Here is a 20,099-nt window from a genome sequence, read left to right as displayed (position 1 = left end):
GGGGTAATGTATTGACGAGGATATGGAACTGGTTGGCAGACAGGAAGCAAAGAATAAAATAAACAGGTCCTTTTCAGAATGGCAGGCAGTGACTAGTGGGGTACCGCAAGGTTTAGTGCTGGGACCCCAGATATTTACAATATACATTAATGATTTAGACGAAGGAATTGAATGGAATATCTCCAAGTTTGCAGATGACATAAGCTGGGTGGAAGTGTGAGCTGTGAGGAGGATGCTTAAGAGGCTGCAGGGTGACTTGGACAGGTTAGGTGAGTGGGCAAATGCATGGCAAATGCAGTATAATGTAGATAAATGTGAGGTTATCCACTTTGGTGGCAAAAACAGGAAGGAATATTATCTGAATGGTGACAGATTAGGAAAAAGGGAGGTGCAACGAGACCTGGGTATCATGGTACATCAGTCATTGAAAGTTGGCATACAGGTACAGCAGGCGGTGAAGACAGCAAATGGCATGTTGGACTTCATAGCGAGAGGATTTGAGTATAGGAGCAGGGAGGTCTTACTGCAGTTGTACATGGCCTTGGTGAGGCCACACCTTGAACATTGTGTACAGTTTTGGTCTCCTAACCTTAGGAAGGACATTCTTGCTATTGAGGGAGTGCAGCGAAGGTTCACCAGATTGATTCCCGGGATGGCAGAACTGACAGACTGGATCGACTATGTTCACTGGAATTTAGAAGAATGAGAGGGGATCTCATAGAAACATATAAAATTCTGACAGGATTGGACAGGTTAGATGCAGGAAGAATGTTCCCTATGTTGGGGAAGTCCCAACTAAGGATAAGGGGTAAGCCATTTAGGACCGAGATGAGGAGAAACTTCTTCACTCAGAGAATTGTGAACCTGTGGAATTCTCTATCACAGAAAGTTGTTGAGGCCAGTTCGTTAGGGAGTAGAAAGGGAGTTAGGTGTGGCCCTTACGGCTAAAGGGATCAAGGGGTATGGAGAGAAAGCAGGAATGGGGTACTGAAGTTGCACGATCAGTCATGATCATATTGAATGGTGGTGCAGGTTCCAAGAACCGAATGGCCTACTCCTGCACCTATTTTCTATGTTTCTAGTCTCCACTCCCGGCAACATCCTCGTAAATCTCCTCTGAACCCTCTCTAGTGCAATCACATCCTTCCTGTAATGCAATGACCAAAACTGCATGCAGTACTCCAGCTGTGGCCGAACGAGTGTTTTATACAGTTCAAGCATAACCACCCTGCTCTTGGCTAATAAATGCAAGCATTCCATATGCCTTCTTAACCACCTTATCTACCTGGCCTGCTACTTTCAGGGATGTGTGGACATGCACTCAAAGTGTTCCTCTACACTTCTCAGTATCCTACCATGTAATGTGTATTCTCTTTCCTTGTTAGCCTTCCCAAAATGCATTACCTCACACTTCTCTGGATTAAATTCCATTTACCACTGTTCTGCCCACTTGACCAGTTGATTGATATCTTCCTGCAGTCCGCAGCTTTCTTCCTCATTATTAACCACACATCCGATTTTAGTATCAGCTGCAAACTTCTCAATCATACCCCTTATATTCAGGTCTAGATCATTGATGTATATCACAAAAAGCAAGGGACCTAGTACTGAGCCCTGCGGAACCCCACTGGAAACATACTTCCAATCGCAAAAACACCCTTCAACCCTTACCCTTTGCTTCCTGCCTCCGAGCCAATTTTGGATTCAACTTGCCACTTTGTCCTGGATTCCATGCGCTTTTACTTTCGTGGCCAGTCTGCCATATGGGACCTTATCAAAAGCTTTGCTAAAATTAACATACACTACATCATACGCTTTGCCTTCATCAACCCTACTGGTTACCGCCTCGAAAAATTTCAATCAAGTTAGTCAGACATGACCTTCCCTTAACAAATCCGTGCTGACTATCCCTAATTAATCCGCGTCTTTCTAAGTGAAGATTTATCCTGTGCTTCAGGAATTTTTCCAATAATTTTCCCACCACTGAAGTTAGGCTGACTGGCCTGTAATTACTTGGTCTATCCCTTTCTCCCTTCTTAAACAAAGGTACCACATTAGCAGTCCTCCAGTCCTCTGGCACCACACCTGAAGTCATCTTAAACACCTCAATTGATCACCTTTTAATCTTCTATACTCAAGGGAATACAAGCCTTGTTAATGCAACGTGCCCTCATAATTTAACTCTTTTAGCCCCAGTATCATTCTAGTGAATCTGCACTGCACCCCTCAAAGGTCAATATATCCTTCCTGAGGTGTGGTACCCAGAACTGAATGCACTACTCCAGATGCAGTCTATCCAGATGTTTATACGACTGTAGTATAAGTTCCCCTCTTTTGTATTCTGTCCTCTTGAGAATACTAACATTCCATTAGCCTGTTTAATTATCTTTTGTACCTGTCCACCAAATTTTAGTGATTTCTGTATTTGGACCCCTAAATCTCTCTGCTCCTCCACAGTTCCTAGCTCTCGCCATTGAGAATATATTCTGATCTATCTTTCTTAAATCCAAAGTGGATGACCTCACACTTTCACATGTTGAACTCCATCTGCCACAGTTTTACCCACTCATTTAATCTATCAATGTCTCATAGCAACTTTTTGCTCCTATCTACACTACTTGCTGTGTTATCTCATCATCATCATGATAGGCAGTCCCTCGAAACGAGGATGACATGCTACCACACCAAAAAGGGACGAGTTCACAGGTGCTTCAAGGAAGGACCTAATATTCCAGGTCCCAAACTACATGTTGAAGAGTGGAAGATGCCTGTGCGTGGATTTTTTTTTTTAAATGTGTGGTGGCCGTTGCACAGCAGTCACCACATGGGCTTGACGGAGCTAGGTCTTGGTCCAGTGGCAAGGATTAACCAAGACGACTGGAGACCAGCTCTGCTGCACAGGCCTCGTGCGCACATATATCGCAGTATCATCTAGCTCAGTGTTGTCAGCAAATTTTGATATACAGCTCTCTATTCCTTCATCCCAGTCATTGTTACACTACCAACAATGACAGCAGGGTGCAATTACAATGCAACAAGTTTACATTGGCAGCTTCTAATACAAGTGCGGACACAGAAATTTATAATTATAAACAATTGACACAAAAGTCTGGCAAAAACATGACAATGGAAAGTGAGGTTTTGCAGACATCCAAGTGCATTCAGATTCAAGATTGTGTCAACATATTATATAGAGTTAATGCAGATTATTACTTCAAAGAAGAAGGTCAATAAAGTGAAACCAGAGGAGCTGAATAGAACCTAGTGAAAAAGTAAATTTAGAACAGCTTTCAGGTATTTTTATTTTACTCAAAAAGTGTAATAACCTACCATAACAGGCAAAACCGCTCGGGCTATTTAAAACACAATTAGATACCATTATTAGAAAACAGCTACTATGCTTAGAGTGAGCTTTAACTGAATGAATGGTAGTCTCTCATCTCTGACAATTTATGTCATAGCTGTCAGAATGAATGTTTTGTTACAGCAACATTCTATTTAATAAGCTGACTGGTGAATATCAAAGTTGACTAGTAAATGGCCTAATATTATCAACAATGTAAATTACATTAATAAGACTGTTGTTTACACAATAGTATCCTCACGCTTTTACTTCATATATATTTGGCACTGTGGATGTAGTGTATTTGGATTTCCAGAAGGCATTCAATAAGGTGTCACATAAAAGGTTACTGCACAAGATAAAAAGTTCACAGGATTAGGGGTAATATATTAGCATGGATAGAGGATTGGCTACCTAACAGAAAAGAGAGTCGGGATAAATAGGTCATTTTCTGGTTGGCAAACAGTAACTAATAGGGTGCCGCAGGGATCGGTGCTGGGGCCTCAACTATTTACAATCTATATTAATGACTTGGATGAAGGGACCGAGTGTAATGTAGCCAAGTTTGCTGATAATACAAAGATGGGTGGGAAAGCAAATTGTGAGGAGGACAAAAAAAATCTGCAACGGGATATAGACAGGCTAATTGAGCAGGCAAACATTTGGCAGATGGAATATAATGTGGGAAAATGTGAGGTTATCCACTTTGGCAGAAAAAATAGAAAAGCAAATTAGATGGAGAAAAATTGCAAAGTGCTGCAGTACAGAGGAACCTGGGGGTCCTTGTGCATGAAACACAAAACGTTAGTATGCAGGTACAGCAAGTAATCAGGAAGGCAAATGGAATGTTGGCCTTTATTGCAAGGGAGATGGAGTGTAAAAGCAGAGAGGTTCTGCTACAGCTGTACGGGGTATTGGTGAGGCCACACTTTGAGTACTGCGTACAGTTTTGGTATCTGTATTTAAGAAAGGATATACTTGCATTGGAGGCTGTTCAGAGAAGGTTGACTTATGAAGATAGGTTGAATAAGTTGGAGCTATACACATTGGAGTTCAGAAGAATGAAAGATGATCTTATCGAAACATATAAGATAATGAGGGGGCTCAACAAGGTGGATGCAGAGAGGATATTTCCAATCATAGTGGAAACTAAAACTAGGGGGCATAGTCTCAGAATAAGGGGCCACCCATTTAAAACTGAGATGAGGAGAAATTTCTTTCCTCAGAGGGTTGCAAATCTATGGAATTCTCTGCCCCAGAGAGCTGTGGAAGCTGGGTCATTGAATATATTTAAGGCGGAGATAGACAGAATTTTGAGCAATAAGAGAGCAAAGGGTTATGGGGAGCGAGCAGGGAAATGGAGCTGAGTCCATGATCAGATCAGCCATGATCTTATTAAATGGCGAAGCAGGCTCGAGGGGCCAAATGGCCTACTCTATTTCTTATGTTCTTAATATGCTTAACTCTGTTATAGACCATTTGGATAGGGTCAGAATACTTTTCATGTAGAGAATTTATCGTGGTGTTTTATTGATTTTAGTATTATCAAATGGAAATAAAAGAGAATCAACCCAAATTGTTCTATTTTTTCTCGATAAGGTAACCCATTTTAAAAAAATCTAATACGTGCATAAGATGAAAATTATAAATCTACTTTGACAATAGTCTGGAACACACGGGTCATACTACATCTCAGATTTCAAACACAAGTCAATAATTTACTGATATTAATTTAAAGCAATATATTCTTCCAATTCAAAAAGATGGCTATCATTTCTTTTTTGTTTGTAACCCAATACCTATTACAAAACCAAAAAATGAATTAATTAAAAGGATATGTTTTGGTTCTTTGAAGAGCGATGTCTTCAGCCTCATTCTTTAGAAATTGAGTTAGACGCAATGATTAAATTAATTCCAAAAACAGTTGTCAATCCCACTAACTGTAATGTCTTCAGTGGCTGCCAGATTGACAGAAACAATTATCAGTTGGACATCCTTGCTGAATATTAATACATTTTCATTTAAAAATTATTGAGATTTATCAAAGTCAAAGCATTATGATTAAACACATTACCATTAGATTTTCAATACATATATAAAAAAAAATCAAAATTGTACATAATATCACAACATTGTAATTATTTTCTCCAGCATGATACATTACAGCAAATATATAAATTTGACATGCAATATAAATTAATTTGTGTATTTGAAATGAAGGCATAACACATCCAAACTTTTTAATTTAGTGAGCTGGTATTGTACATATCATTAAGCCTCTTAGACCACTTATAAATGAATATTTTTATTAATTTGCCTGCTGCAGCTACGAAATTTCATGTTCTAATTTAGCATTTCTGAGGCAACATGGCTAAGAAGTCTTCTCCAAACTCCCAAAATTTAAACATTAATATAAACACACATAGAACTGAGCACACTTGGCTTTCTGAGTTGCATTGCCTAGGTTCACAAACTATAGTTTGGGTACCTTTATCACAGGGCAAGTTACTAATCCTGCCATATTTCACCCATTTAGAAGCGAGTAATTCATTATGGTTGAGACATTATGACCTATTTTGCTGCTTCTCACTCATGAAAGCACAAACAGCTCCATGTGTTTAACATGGATTTGTAATAGGTTTCTTCTGGTGAACATAAACATTTCTGATACTAACAGCTCTGAACATGTGGCCGGAATGAGCTGAATGGGTTCCCTGATGCACTGACACACAACCTGGCAATACTTGTTTACCCGAGGAGCAATAATGGGGCAAGATACCATTTCATTTCAAACCAGAATCTTAAAGCCTTATTCTTACATAAGTCGCAATTATAATTTAACATACAACGGTTGGGGTTCTACACGAGATGGATAATATGAGTTCGCGATCAAACGCTGTTACTTTACCTCCACAGGCAAAAGCTCACAACGCCTGTAATTTGCTCAAACACTTCTCCCAATTAAAATTCCAAGTGCGCACTAATCTCGCGTTTCCTCGCGGTATCGCCGCGCGCTGCTTCTTGGCAACCGACACAGCAACCGCAACAGAAAACAAATGAGCTATTTTTTTTTATTTGATCCACACCAGTTTGCTGGAAATTCTTTAAAGTAAATAGTTGTGCCGCGATATTAAATTTTAGTTTTAATATTTTAAAAATTGGCATTGGCCCCATTTTTTCAAACCGGCTTACCCACAATCCTTTGTCCCTCAACGAATTTCAGTCAAGTTTAGTTTTCGGCGCCATTTTCGACTGGGACGGAGGTGAGCGCTCGAATTTTTCTTGAATTTATTCCTTTATTTTTTATTTTCCGTGTGTGAAAGTGACCCAAAAATATTCGTAAAAAATTTCAAAAAAAATAGTAATCATTTTGCGTTGGAAAATCGGGATTTGGATTGATTTCAAAGGTATTTATGTAGTGGAAATGAAATCTTTTTTTAGCGGGATGAGATGCATGACAAATTTGTAAACATGTTGTTTCAGGGAAGTGGTTCCTAACTACATTTTTTTTCCAATTCGGTTTATTGCATTAAATTAAACTTTGAGCTATGTTACCGTCGTCCAACTCGTTAAATAAACTACGATTATTATCCAAGTCAGAATTTTAATTATTTTTCATTTTGGAGCAGTTATTATATTTTTCTGATTTTTTTTTTCCCTCCGCAATGAAACTTTCAGATATTTTCGTCGTTGGTGCACTCTGTAAATTTAAACCGGTTGTTTTCAACCGAAAGACTAATATTGGGCAAGAACCATGTCAAATTTAGATTTTTAAAGACTATCTGGGCGCCTATTTAAGCTTAGAGTGACGTAGACCGGCTGAAATATACGTCGTTAGGTACAGATTTTTTTTTGCATTTGATCAAAAATTGTTAAACGTTAAGTCGGTTTTGAGTAAATGATGTGCTCTTTCTGGTGAGTTTTGTCCTTTGTGCAAACTGTGAGGTTGACTTTTTAGACCCTGCTTTTGTAACGTCATGATGTGGCATTGGATTACAGCAAAGTACAGTAACTTTTCCTAATCTGTGAGTAGGATTGCGGTAAATTTGGAATTAGTAGTGGTTATTTTCAGAAGCTGAATTTTTTTTTTGAACAAAAAAAACTTTCACTTTATATCTTAGCCATGTCTGTAGAAGTGGGTTTGGTTTTTGGGAGGGTAAGGAATTGTATGGCATTATGACTTGTTTTGCATTATGTCTTTTTTTTTTGTTTTAACAATTCCTGATGTAGGTTGAACCATGCCTGCCAAACTGAAGTCTTCCACTGCAAAGCAAAGCGCAAAACTGGGTCCGAGGGGAGCTGAGCCCCTGGATGAGTCTGACAACGAAATGGATATCCAACAAAAGGCAACCGCACCAAATGGAGATGAAACTAGGAGAGGTAAACTTACTTAATTCCTTCGTGTATGGTTAATGTTACTTGTATTTAAGACTCGTACTGTTGAAAATGAGTTGTTGTTCATTTCTTGTACTTTTTTGAATCAATTTAATTTGCGATTACTATCGTCTTGTAATTCGTTTTGAAATTGGATTTAGCCGCCTAAATGATGGTTAAACAGGTTGCCGATTCCATTTCCTTTCCTTTGAAGTAGTTTGGTACCGTGTTGTAAATGTTCTTTATTTTACTTAGAACTAACGGGTGCAGTTTCATTTTGTAGAGTGAGGAAAGCAACCAACGTTAACTTCTGTTTGTGTCAAGATAGTATTTAAACTCCATAGCTTCATTGACAATTGCAACAGATTACTTGTTCCTGGAAAGTTTGAACTGTAGATTTTATGACGGTTTTCAGCATGGACGTGTGTGTGCGTTGTAATAGCCAGAGTTTATCCTAAAAGGAATTTGTTTGTGCTCCTTTTTAATCGTGTAATGGTGACTTTTTTGCTTGACAGATTTTTTTGCCCTTTACGCCGATGAGCAATGGGGTTTGAGTTTTCTTTTCATTGTGTTCCTTTTTTCCCCCCTTTGCGCGTTTTGTACAGTACATGAATTGTGGGGGAGGGGTTGAGTTTCTGTAGTCTGGAATACAAAACTACGTTCGGGGGCTAATGAAGTAGAAATTTTAACTCAGAATTAAAAGGAAGAGAAATGTATGTGCAAAATTATTTTCGTATTAAAACATTTGTTTCAATGTCAGAAATTGGTTAAAATGCATTTTTACAGATCGTTGCTGCAGTAACTCAAAAATCAAGTATTTGGCAATCGTACAAGATTCAATAACAGCATTAAACTTGGTGCAAGTTGAATACTTACTAACCATTATTGCCGTACAGTATTTTTATGTTGGTTGGGTTTTTGCATGAATGCAAGAAAAGTTCCTGTAATGTGTCCTGTGGCAATGTGTTTAACAGAGCATCAATATGAACTTTATTGTATATGTAAAATATCCGACTGTAGCAATCCCCCCTCCCTCCCAACACACACAGTGGATTTTGAATATACATTTACTTGGTTTATTGAGATTTAAAATTTGATCTTTTTTTAAAAAAAAATGCATCTTTCTATTGCCCATGGTTATGAATATTGATTTATTTTCAACAAAAGTGAAGTGAGTTATTTTTAAGAAAAATATAAATGCCTGCCTGATGGAAAATTACTTTTGATGTTGACCGTTTTTGAAGAAATAGATCTTTAATTGTACAATTTTGAAGTTGAATACCTATGCTTTCCAGATTTTAATGTATTAACAGTATGACAATTGTATCTGATGTGATTGTGTTTTCATAAGGAAAAATTCAACTTGAAGATATTTAAGAAACTGAAGCGGTGACTTCTAAAAGAATGTGGTACAAAGCTGCTATGTGGAGCATTCCACTGTTCTCCATCCCTTTTCCTTGGTAGAATGGTGTTTCATTTGTTTTGTTTCTGTTTAGATGCTGTCTCAGAATCACCAGTTGAAACAATAGATAATCGAAGCTTGGAAGAAATTTTAGCTGGCATATCTCCTCCTCCACCCCCAGCAATGACCAATGAACCTGGAGCTCCTCGTCTCATGATAACTCATATACTGAACCAAAATTTCAAATCCTATGCACGCGAACAAATTTTGGGTCCTTTTCACAAGGTAAAACATTTCAAAAAATGTACTGTTACCTCACTTCATTTTAAGAAATACACTGTGCTTAATTTTTTACTTGTGGCTGAGAAATGTTATAGGTTTTGAAACATTTTGGGTGGAGATGTGAAACTGAAAAGTGCTTGGTCAGTTCCTCTAAATTTAGAATTGACATGAATTTGAGATTTAATGTTTGTGTTTGTGTTGTCTTAACACTAAAGTGAGTTTACTTTTACAAAAATGCAGTGACTTTAAGAATTTTTTAAAATCCTGCTGAAAATTAAGGAAACTGTTTGGAGCTGTTAGTGTAAATGAACAGCTGGGAGTATTACACGTCACACTTTATGCTGACTACATCTTCAGTGCATAACATTAATAATGGCCAGAAAAAATATTTTTAAAACATCTACAGTGTTCTGTAAACAAGATTTTTTTTTCCTTTTTTTTGTACAGAGGTTTTCTTGTATTATTGGACCAAATGGGAGTGGGAAATCAAATGTGATTGACTCAATGCTGTTTGTTTTTGGGTACCGGGCCCAAAAGATTCGCTCCAAAAAATTGTCTGTACTCATTCACAATTCTGATGAGCACAAAGACATTCAGAGCTGTACTGTGGAAGTTCACTTTCAAAAAATCATTGATAAGGTAATTATACTAAATGCTTTTTTTGAGAAAAACTATAAATTGTTCACTTTCAATAATTTTCAATGTTACACGTTCTAATTTATGCAGATCAAATACCTTGACCACCGATACAATTTTAAAATGATTGATTAGTTCACTTTTTTCCTTTACTTCCTGCTGCTTTGGTTATATTGAATGTGAGGAAGTAAAAATTGTAAGTAAGAAATTGTGTTGGCTTTTTAAGCCAGTAAGTAAACTATAGAATCCGTACTCCTTTTTAGAAACAGGCTTTGTTTTTCTGTTTTAGATGGGCTTAATAAGTGAAATATGTCAGTGTAGCCCAATAACGTTTTATAAATGTTCATTTGTTAAATATAGTAAATGTCTACAAAATGCTGCACTGAAATGTGGTAGTAAATAAACCAGTTATTCATGTTCTAATGTTTTGTGTGTAAAATAGAATCAATGGAAGATACACTGGAAGAAAATTTAGAAGGAAACAATGGTGAAACTTTCTTGCCAAAAAATTTTTTTTTTAAGGCAAGTTTGTATAACCACAAACTAATTGTTTAAAGGAAATTTTGTATAACCTCAAACTAATTATTTGACTGCACGATCAGTGATTTGATGTCTTTCGAGTCCAGTAACTGGAGTAGAGAAGGCGGTATAGGCACTTTTTTCCCTTACTGAATAAGAAATTATTTTTTGGAGGAGTCTGTATTTAAATATATAAAATGCAATACATTGATGTTGGGTATTGTGCAATGTGCTGAGAAGCGAGTTTAAAATCGTGATCAGTTGTACTGTGGTAAACTTCAATTTTTAATTTTATTTAAAAATTTGTTAACTAGAAATTACTCTATTCTCGTCACATTGTAGACTTGCTGTAATTTTTGTTTGATTGTTTAACTTTTTTAATAAATTTAATCCGTGTAAAGATGTTTTTTAAAAAAAAAGTCGGTGAGATCTTTTTTTAAAAAAACTTGTGATTAGAAGAAATGGGTTTTGTTTTTACGATAAGCTACCTAAAAGCGTAATTGTTTAAATTACTGTGCTGCAGCTTTGAGTTATTAAACAATTTTTCAAAAATCCTTTTAATGAAAGGAGGGTGATGATTTTGAAGTTATTCCAAATAGCAAGTTCTACGTTTCAAGAACTGCCTACAAGGACAATTCTTCAGTTTACCATATCAATGGAAAGAAATCAACATTCAAAGATGTAGGAATGTTGCTTCGCAGCCATGGAATTGATCTGGATCATAACAGATTTTTGATTCTTCAGGTAGGTCTCTTAAGATTACCTTGAACTGTATTTAATTTCACTGGAAGTATTTTAGGGAAAAAAACATGTGTGGAAGAAATGAACCAGAAGAGTTTTTCCTGTTGCCTTAAATTGTTGTAGCAGCACATCATGGTTTGCAGGGCTGCTTTCATAACTCAAACCATTATTTGCTGCTTTAGTGCTTTAAGGCTAAATCAGAAGGAAAATTGTTTCCTATTCAATGAACTGCTTTACTTATCCACATTTCTTACATAATCGAGAAAACTTCGGGTAGGCAAGTTAATGAAAATGCCAGTTACACTTTAGCAGCACGTAAATATTGGCGTGGTGATAATCAAGCCAAAAAACGCCAATATTACTTGTGCTGCTGCAGTGTGACATGGTTTTATCGCTGCCAGATCAATGCATTTGAAAAATGATTTTGTGATGTAATGCTCCACAAGAAAAAGACAACTTAAATTGGTGTTAAAGGAATACCTTCTCATCTAGTAAGTGTATTTCGATGCTACTTTTATTAGCTTTGAACTATTACATTTTAAGGACCTGTAAACTGCTTGCTGAAATATATAAAGGGTAAAATCCAGTGTATTTGCAGCTGCACATTAAAGCCAAACCAAACTTAAGGTTGAGACCATCGTAATTTTGTATTAAGATTGAAAGTATTTCAGAAATGTGAGTGGCACCAATACTAGTTAGTAGAGCCACTAAATTGGGTCTTGCTCAGTGAGAGTCCTTTACCATTGTTACTTTGGTTCAGATAAGAACCACAAGTATAGATTGGGGGTGAAGAAAGCAACCTATTTTTTATGATTTTAATACATTTATGAAATATATTGTCCACACCACAAATATTTTAAACAATTTGTTCACACGTGCAGATTTTGCAAGCCCAGATTTTAAATTTTACGGGACTGCTGTGTTCTAGTTTTCTTTCCTGTGTTCTCATTCTGTTTTTCTTGCTCTTTTTGAATGTTTTCATCATGGAGAAATGATACTGGTTTGCTCAAGTACTCTAGTTGGTTCCACTGGTTATATCACTGTTTTTCTTTACATACTAGTATCTAAATAATAACTGAACGTAGCAATGTGTAATGTTACATTTTGTACCTAAAAATATTAGTATTGGGAATAGAAATTAAGTCTGAAAGGAAAGAAGGAACTACATTAGTTGCAGCAAAAACATTTTACAAATGATAGTATTCCTCACCTTGCCAGTGCACCATTTTTTGCGAGTTATGTCCACATTCACTTATTTTCTCGAGGAATTTTTATAACTTCCTGGAGGTTGATTGAAAGTGACACAGTGGGGTAATTTTAACCTAAATTGCCGGGTGGGAAACCCACAGGATTTGGTGGAACGCTAGTTTTAAACCCTGTCCAATAATGCTCCACTGATTTCAATGGAGAGTAAAATCGGGCGGGGTCTTAAACCAGCATTGCATCCAATCCCGATGAGCAGGTTAGGTTAAAATTGTCCCCGATGTGGCAATCTGCATTTATGATTTTATATTTCATACGTTTTCATATTTAATCATTCCTTAATCTCTCAATACAAGAGTTGTATTTATAACTTATAAAGTGCTTTCACAAATGCATCACTTGATGAATATTTGTGCAATCAAATAAGTTAACTATCAATGAAAAGTAGATATGTAAACATGATTTATGTCTATCCAATGAATAAGATTCTTTGCTAGGATTACTAAAGACTTGTCACGAGCTTAATATATCCTGGGTCAAACCCCACCCTCCCAAATTTCTAAATTGTAATCTGTTGCTCTGATGTAATAAGGTTGTGCTTCCTAAATTGTCCTGACTGACTGAAAACCACTCTCAAAGACTAGTTTTTTCCTGTCAAATCAAATTTTGTGATGTAAATCCTTGTTCCAAATTGGATGGTGTGTTGAGAGAGACGGAGTAATCAGACCTATAAGCCTTATAGGGGAAAGTGTTTGATAGTATTATGAGGGATAATATAACATGATCATCTTCAGGGGTGTAAGCTAATCCAAGACGGTCAGCATGGTTTTAAAAGTTGGAGGTCATAATACTAACATAAAAGGGAATCCAAAAATTTTCCATAGGCATATAAACTGGTATTAAGCAGTAGGGTGGGGCCGATTAGTACGCATGGAGGTAGAGGGCATGGCTAAAGTACTAAATGAGTACTTTGCATCTGTCTTTACCAAGGAAGTAGATGCTGCCAAAGTCATAGTGAAAGAGGCAGTAGTTGAGATATTGGATGGGATAAAAATTGATCAGAGGTACTAGAATGGCTGGATGTATTTAAAGTAGATAAGTCACCAGGACCAGATGGGATGCATCCTAGGATGCTGAAGGAAGTGAAGGTGGAAATTATGGAGGTACTGGCCATAATCTTCCTCCTTGGATACGGGGATGGTGCCAGGGGATTGGAGAAGTGCAAATGTAAGGATAAATCCAGCACTACTGGCCAGTCAGGTTCACCTCAGCAGCGGGGAAACTTTTCAAAATGATGATAATCTGGGAGAAAATTAACAGTCACTTGGACAAATGTGAATTACTTTAGGAAATCCAGCACAAATTTGTTAACGGTAAATTGTGTTCAATTAACTTGATATGGTAACAAGAGGGTTGATGATGGCAATGCGGTTGATGTGGTATACATGGACTTCCAAAAGGTGTTTGATAAGGTGCCACATAATAGGTTTGCCAGCAAAGTTGAAGCCCGTGGAATAAAAAGGGACAGTGGCAGCATGGATACAAAATTGGCTAAGTGACAGGAAACACAGTAGTGGTTTATCCAACTGGAGGAAGGTATATTGTGGTGTTCCCCAGGAGTCGGTACTATAATATATATATTTTTCTTGACTTGGGTCTACAGCGCACAATTTCGAAATTTGCAGATGAGACAAAACTTGTAAGTATAGTGAACAGCGAGGAGGATAGATGAAGTCCTTACTACTCGGGGGATCAAGGGGTATGGCGAGAAAGCAGGAAGGGGGTACTGAAGTTTCATGTTCAGCCATAAACTCATTGAATGGCGGTGCAGGCTAGAAGGGCTGAATGGCCTGCTCCTGCACCTATTTTCTATGTTTCTATGATAGTGATATACATCAAGAGGACATAGACAGGCTGGTGGAATGGGCAGGCACGTGGCAGATGAAATTATCACAAAGTGCAAAGTGATACATTTCGGTAGGAAGAACAAGGAGAGACAATATAAACCAATGGGTACATGAACACCGAGACCTTGAGGGTATATGTGCGCAAATTGTTGAAGGTGGCCGGGCAGGTTGAGAAAGCAGTTAAAGCATACGGGATCTTGGGCTTCATAAATAGAGGCATAGATTACAGAAGGAAGGAAGTTACGATGAACCTTTTATAAAACATTTAGCCTCAATTGGAGTATTGTCCAATTTTGGGCACTGCAGTTTTGGAAGGATGTAAAGGCCTTAGAGAGGTTGCAGAAAAGATTTACAAGAATGGTCCTAGGGATGAGAGACTTCGGTTATGTGGATGGACTGAAGAAGCTGAGATTGTTCTCCTTTGAGTAGAGAAGGTTGAGAGGAGACTTGATAGTTCAAAATCATGAGGGGTCTAGACAGTAGATAGAGAAACGATTCCCATTGGCGCAAGGATGATTGGCAGACGAACCAAAGGCGACATGAGGGGAAAGAAATGTACGCAGCAGGTGGCTAGGATCTGGAATGGAGGCAGATCCAATCGTGGCTTTCAAACGGGAATTGGATGAGTACCTGAAGGGGGGGAAAATTGCAGGGCGGGAGAGTTGGACGAGCTGAAGTGTTGCAGAGAGCTGGCATAGGCTCAAATGGCCTTGTGTGCTATATCTTTATATTCTATTTTTTTATGTCATCCTTGACTAATTTATTTGATTTCTTTGAGGAGATGACAGACTTGACAGATAGTGGAAAGGCTGGATATTATCTACCTGTAATTAAGGAAGGAATTCCAGGTACGACAAGTCCCAATTCCAATAAAATTGATTGGCAAATGGTTGGTTTGTAGACAACACTTCTAGTAGTGCATGAGCAGTTAACTGGTTGGCAGCCAGTAGAGTGCCTCAAGATTCAATGTTGGGATCGCTGTTTATAATTTTTATAATTGATTGAGGAAGCAATTGTATCTAAATTCAGAGGAATGAGAAATGATTAACCAAATGATTAATATCAACATACACAAATTCAGTGAGCAGAGAAATGGCATAATACAGGGAAATGTAAGATTAGGACACTGGGCAGAGAGACAGTTGATGCACATTATGTGCGAAATGAAATTGACTTTGTATCTGAGCCAGATAGAAATCTTGGGGTTTTTAATGGACTGGTCACTACATCAGCACAATGTTGATGCATGGCAAGAGGTATAACATAAGTCCAGAGAATTCATTTTATAACTATATTTGACCTTGGTGTGACTTTCTCTATAGTATTGCATGCAGTTTTGGTATGCCCATTTCAAAGTATATGTTCAGTTATTGGAGATAGTACAGAAAAGTGCTAATTCCAGAGCTTGAGGGAATGACTTGAGGAAAGATTGATTGCCCTGTGTCTTTTAACTCTTGGAAAAGAGAAAATTGAGGAAATATGATAGAACGTTCAGAATTATCGATGTTTGGACAAATTGGACAAGTAAACTTTTCTGCCATGTTCAGATTAAGCACAAGGGGTCATATTTACAAATAAAGAAAATAGGAAATGCAGGGTCTTTTTTTTTTAATCACCAGAAACCTTGTCGTCAAATGTGGTTCAGGGTTATTAGAAATGCATCGGGGGGTTGCTGTTGTAAGGGGACTGGAGAGTGAAAGTGGGAGGAGAAAATTTGGAGAGAAACTTGTCGATATCCCCTCAGGCTTGTATTTTGCTCAACATCCGCGCACACAAGTGGAAACTGCTTCTCTACGTCTACCCTATCAAAAGCCTTTTTAAAGACCTTTTAGGTCTCTTAGCCTTACCTTTTCTAGAGAGAAGAGCCCCAGCCTGTTCAGTCTTTACCGATGTTTTGGTATCATCCTTGTAAATCTTGTTACACCTTCTCCAGTGCCTTTTTATATATCCTTTTTGTAATATGGAGACTAGAACTGTGCATAGTATTCAGTGGATAAATATTTGAAATCGGAGAAGATACATGGCTACAGAGAGAGAGCAGTGGGATACATTTGGATTGCTCTAGCAAATAGTCAGCACAGACGTGTTTGGTTGAATGGCTTCCTTCTTGTGCTGTCAGTTTCAATAGTTCCTTAAGTCACATCTTAAAATTAATATCAAAGTAATTGCATCGACAAAGATTAACAATTATGTTTTGAAATTTTTCAGTTGGTTGTCCTCTACTCATTTTTGTTATACATCACTAGCTGGTTCAGATAGAAACGAGACGGAAGATGGTCGATCTGCTTGCTACAAGTGACACCAAACACCCATAGTTGGCCATATTTTTGTGATCCAAACTCGATGTTTCCCCCTGCCACCAATTTGATCAATATCAGCAACTCAACTTGGGCTCAGTCTCTCGTATGCTCTCTCTCCTTCCCAAAATCAAGATCAGAAATCAGCTCAATTTTTATTCAACGTGCCATCTGCTCCTCAATGCCATTCCAAAATATACAACGCTCAAGTCATTCACAAGTGCGATGTAATACTCCTTATTCACCTGGATGGATGATACCACAACACACGAGACTCCAGGATAGAGCAGTTTGCTTGATCATATTTCTCTTTCTTCCCCACCCATGCCACTAGATTCCATATCCACCAGCCGCACACAATCTACAGGATTACGGTAGACATGATCTCGTGTTTGATGTCATCGACGACATGGTGCTGAGATGAGATGCATCTGATTACTTTCTGAGCCCTGTAAAATGGCTTCTGTGTTGATGCATTGGTGCTGTTTCTCAAGAATATGAAAAATAGAGTGATGGATAGCAAGTATATAGATAATAAATCGTTATAGAGGAACTGAATAGGAGATATACAGGAGGGTTCGGGTGCTTCAATTTGAAGAGTACAGAAGTGAAGATTTCAGTAGATAGGTACCTGCTGTGATAGTCTAGTGGAATGCCCTTTGATTTTACTGAAGATTTATTGCGCCTAAGCTAGTAATGTGCCAAATGTATACAAGTAAACATTTTGCCCATTTCATTTATTAAAAAAAAACGTTTATTTAAAAAAAGGGGGTGGGTCCAAAAGAACAAATGTTAGCCAGCTCCTAAATTTAGTTCAAATCATGATGCTGCCTTTTGCAAATTGGTGGGGAATGCGCCATGCTATCTTTCTGCCATTGCAGTTGAAATGGCAACAAATTGTCCAGGCTACTCTTCCAGTATTCTATTTTTTTACTCATTATTACTGCCTGCAACCTAACTGCAGAGACAAAGGGAACTTGGATGTAAACAACTTCAGCAAATCCTAGCCAACTTTGACTTAATTAGTGTGATATTGCCAACTGTGTTTACCTCAACTTAACTGCTGTTCTTTTTGTCTTGATCTTTTAACAGAAACCAGTTTAAATGCACTAACTGTGACCCAGCTAAAGCTACTTGTAAACTGATTTGTTGGGCTAGACGGTGAATTTCATTCCATCCTTTTGTCTTCTAAGCTGAAATGGCCACAACGTGGAGGGAAGGTTTGGGGAGTATTGCCTTCTGATGCTGTATGACCTGCTTTCAGAAAGGACTGCTGGATTAGGATCATCGACTTGCCCATAGAAACGTAGAAAATAGGTGCAGGAGTAGGCCATTTGGCCCTTCGAGCCTGCACCGCCATTCAATAAGATCATGGCTGATCATTCCCTCAGTACCCCTTTCCTGTTTTCTCTCCATACCCTTTGATCCCCTTTGCCATAAGGGCCATATCTAACTTCCTCTTGAATATATCCAATGAGCTGGCATCAACAACTCTCTGCGGCAGGGAATTCCACAGGTTAACAACTCTTGAGTGAAGAAGTTTCTCCTCATCTCAGTCCTAAATGGCTTACCCCTTATCCTTCGACTATGTCCCCTGGTTCTGGACTTCCCCAACATCGGGAACATTCTTCCCGCATCTAACCTGTCCAGTCCTGTCAGAATCTTATACGTTTCTATGAGATCCCCTCTCTTCCTTTTAAACTCCGGTGAATAAAGGCCCAGTTGATCCAGTCTCTCCTCATATGACAGTCCAGCCATCCCTGAAATCAGTCTGGTGAACCTTCGCTGCACTCCCTCAATAGCAAGAACGTCCTTCCTCAGATTAGGAGACCAAAACTGAACACACTATTCCAGGTGAGGCCTCACTAAGGCCCTGTACAACTGCAGTAAGACCTCCCTGCTCCTATACTCAAATCCCCTTACTATGAAGACCAACATACCATTTGCCGCCTTCACCGTCTGCTGTACCTGCATGCCAACTTTCAATGACTGATGAACCATGACACCCAGGTCTCGTTGCACCTCCCCTTTCCCTAATCTGCCATTCAGATAATATTCTGCCTTTGTGTTTTTGCCCCCAAAATGGATAACCTCACATTTATCCACATTATACTGCATTTGCCCACTCGCCTAACCTGTCCAAGTCACCCTGCAGCCTCTTAGCGTCCTCCTCACAGCTCACACCGCCACCCAGTTTAGTGTCATCTGCAAACTTGGAGATATTACATAGAGAACAGAAGTCTTGGTATTAAGCACAGCTTTGATGGAGGTCTAAAATAATTCTCCTTCAGAAAACAATCCATCTTCAGTTAATTTGGATAGGCTGGGGTTGTTTTCTTTGGAACAGAGGAGGCTGAAGGGGGACCTAATTGAGGTGTATAAAACCGAGATAGAGTGGATAGGAACGACCTATTTCTCTTAGCAGAGGGGTCAATAACTAGGGAGCATAGATTTAAAGTAATTTGTTAGGAGGATTTGAAGGGAATCTGTTTCACTGAGGGTGGTAGGGGGGGCTGGAACTCACTGCCTGAAAGTGTGGTAAAGGCCGAAACCCTCACCACATTAAAAAGTACAGGTACTTGGATGTGCACTTGAAGTGCTGCAACCTACGAGGCTACGGACCAAGAACTGGAAAGTGGGATTCGGCTGGATAGCTCTTTGTCGGCCGGCACAGACACACTTGTCTCCTTCTGTGCTGTAAATTTCTATAATTAAAGCACTGGTAGTTGAACACTCTTCTGTGCTAATCAGTGATTGCAATAATTGCTTGTCAATTGGACTCTAGTCCAGCTCAAAAGTGAAGCTGGCCCATGCTACTCATCAACTCCTGTGCTACATGCACTTCCTATTTCCTCAGCCTGGTGTTTTATTGGTTGGCTGATTTATTGGTGAAGAGGTCACCAAGCTCAAATGTTTGCCTTGGAAGGAACTTGGCATCTTGAACGCTAATATCCCAAGCTTTTTGGAGCATAGAAGGCAAGTTAAACCCTCTTATCCTGATTTATCTGTACTTTTGGTCCCGTTTCAGTAGTAAATTCTCATAACAAAATACTTGAGAAAATTAAGACCGAGGTAGGGAGTTCTGTGCTGGAAACTTTCGGAGCTCAGTAAATATAGTAGTAGTATCAGAGTATGGGAAAATACCGAACGTTAATTTTTTGAATAACAAGCCAAAACGTGCTCCTGGGTGATAGATATGTTAGCTTGATATCTATAATAGGAAAATTGTTGGCATCATGAAAGAATAAATCAAGAGCATTCAAGATGAGAAAAGCTATAATATTGAGCCTGTGTAGGTTTATGGACGGCATACCTTTGTCCAACAATTCAATATGATCAGTGTTTGACTATCATGTTTTTCATACCGTTTCTGTGCTTTTTTTAAAAAAAAAGGT

General features: G+C 38.4%; 2 protein-coding genes across 6 annotated transcripts in view; one reads left to right on the top strand and one right to left on the bottom strand.

Moving 5' to 3' along the window:
* The window catches only part of ift80 (intraflagellar transport 80 homolog (Chlamydomonas)), a 352,701-nt gene extending 346,362 nt beyond the window's left edge, over positions 1-6,339 (bottom strand). For 2 of the 4 annotated variants that reach the window (XM_070882337.1, XM_070882338.1), the window contains exons 1-2: positions 6,252-6,339; positions 5,184-5,301 (exon numbers count right to left, since the gene is read on the bottom strand). In XM_070882337.1, coding sequence (XP_070738438.1) covers positions 5,184-5,218 — 35 coding nt within the window. In that variant the 5' untranslated portion in view covers positions 5,219-5,301; positions 6,252-6,339. The remainder of the gene's footprint in view (positions 1-5,183; positions 5,302-6,251) is intronic. The other 2 variants (XM_070882340.1, XM_070882339.1) reach the window with 2 other exon arrangements.
* A 220-nt stretch (positions 6,340-6,559) lies between these two features.
* smc4 (structural maintenance of chromosomes 4) overlaps positions 6,560-20,099 on the top strand; it is a 73,648-nt gene continuing 60,108 nt past the window's right edge. Inside the window, exons 1-5 of one of the 2 annotated variants that reach the window (XM_070883577.1) lie at positions 6,560-6,606; positions 7,574-7,723; positions 9,214-9,404; positions 9,849-10,040; positions 11,124-11,300. In XM_070883577.1, coding sequence (XP_070739678.1) covers positions 7,582-7,723; positions 9,214-9,404; positions 9,849-10,040; positions 11,124-11,300 — 702 coding nt within the window. In that variant the 5' untranslated portion in view covers positions 6,560-6,606; positions 7,574-7,581. The other variant, XM_070883576.1, reaches the window with a different exon arrangement.

This window comes from Pristiophorus japonicus, chromosome 6, assembly GCF_044704955.1.
Source record: "Pristiophorus japonicus isolate sPriJap1 chromosome 6, sPriJap1.hap1, whole genome shotgun sequence".
NCBI lineage: Eukaryota > Metazoa > Chordata > Chondrichthyes > Pristiophoridae > Pristiophorus > Pristiophorus japonicus.
The sequence above is the reverse complement of the archived record's forward strand: the minus strand, read 5'-3'. Positions and strand labels throughout refer to the sequence as shown.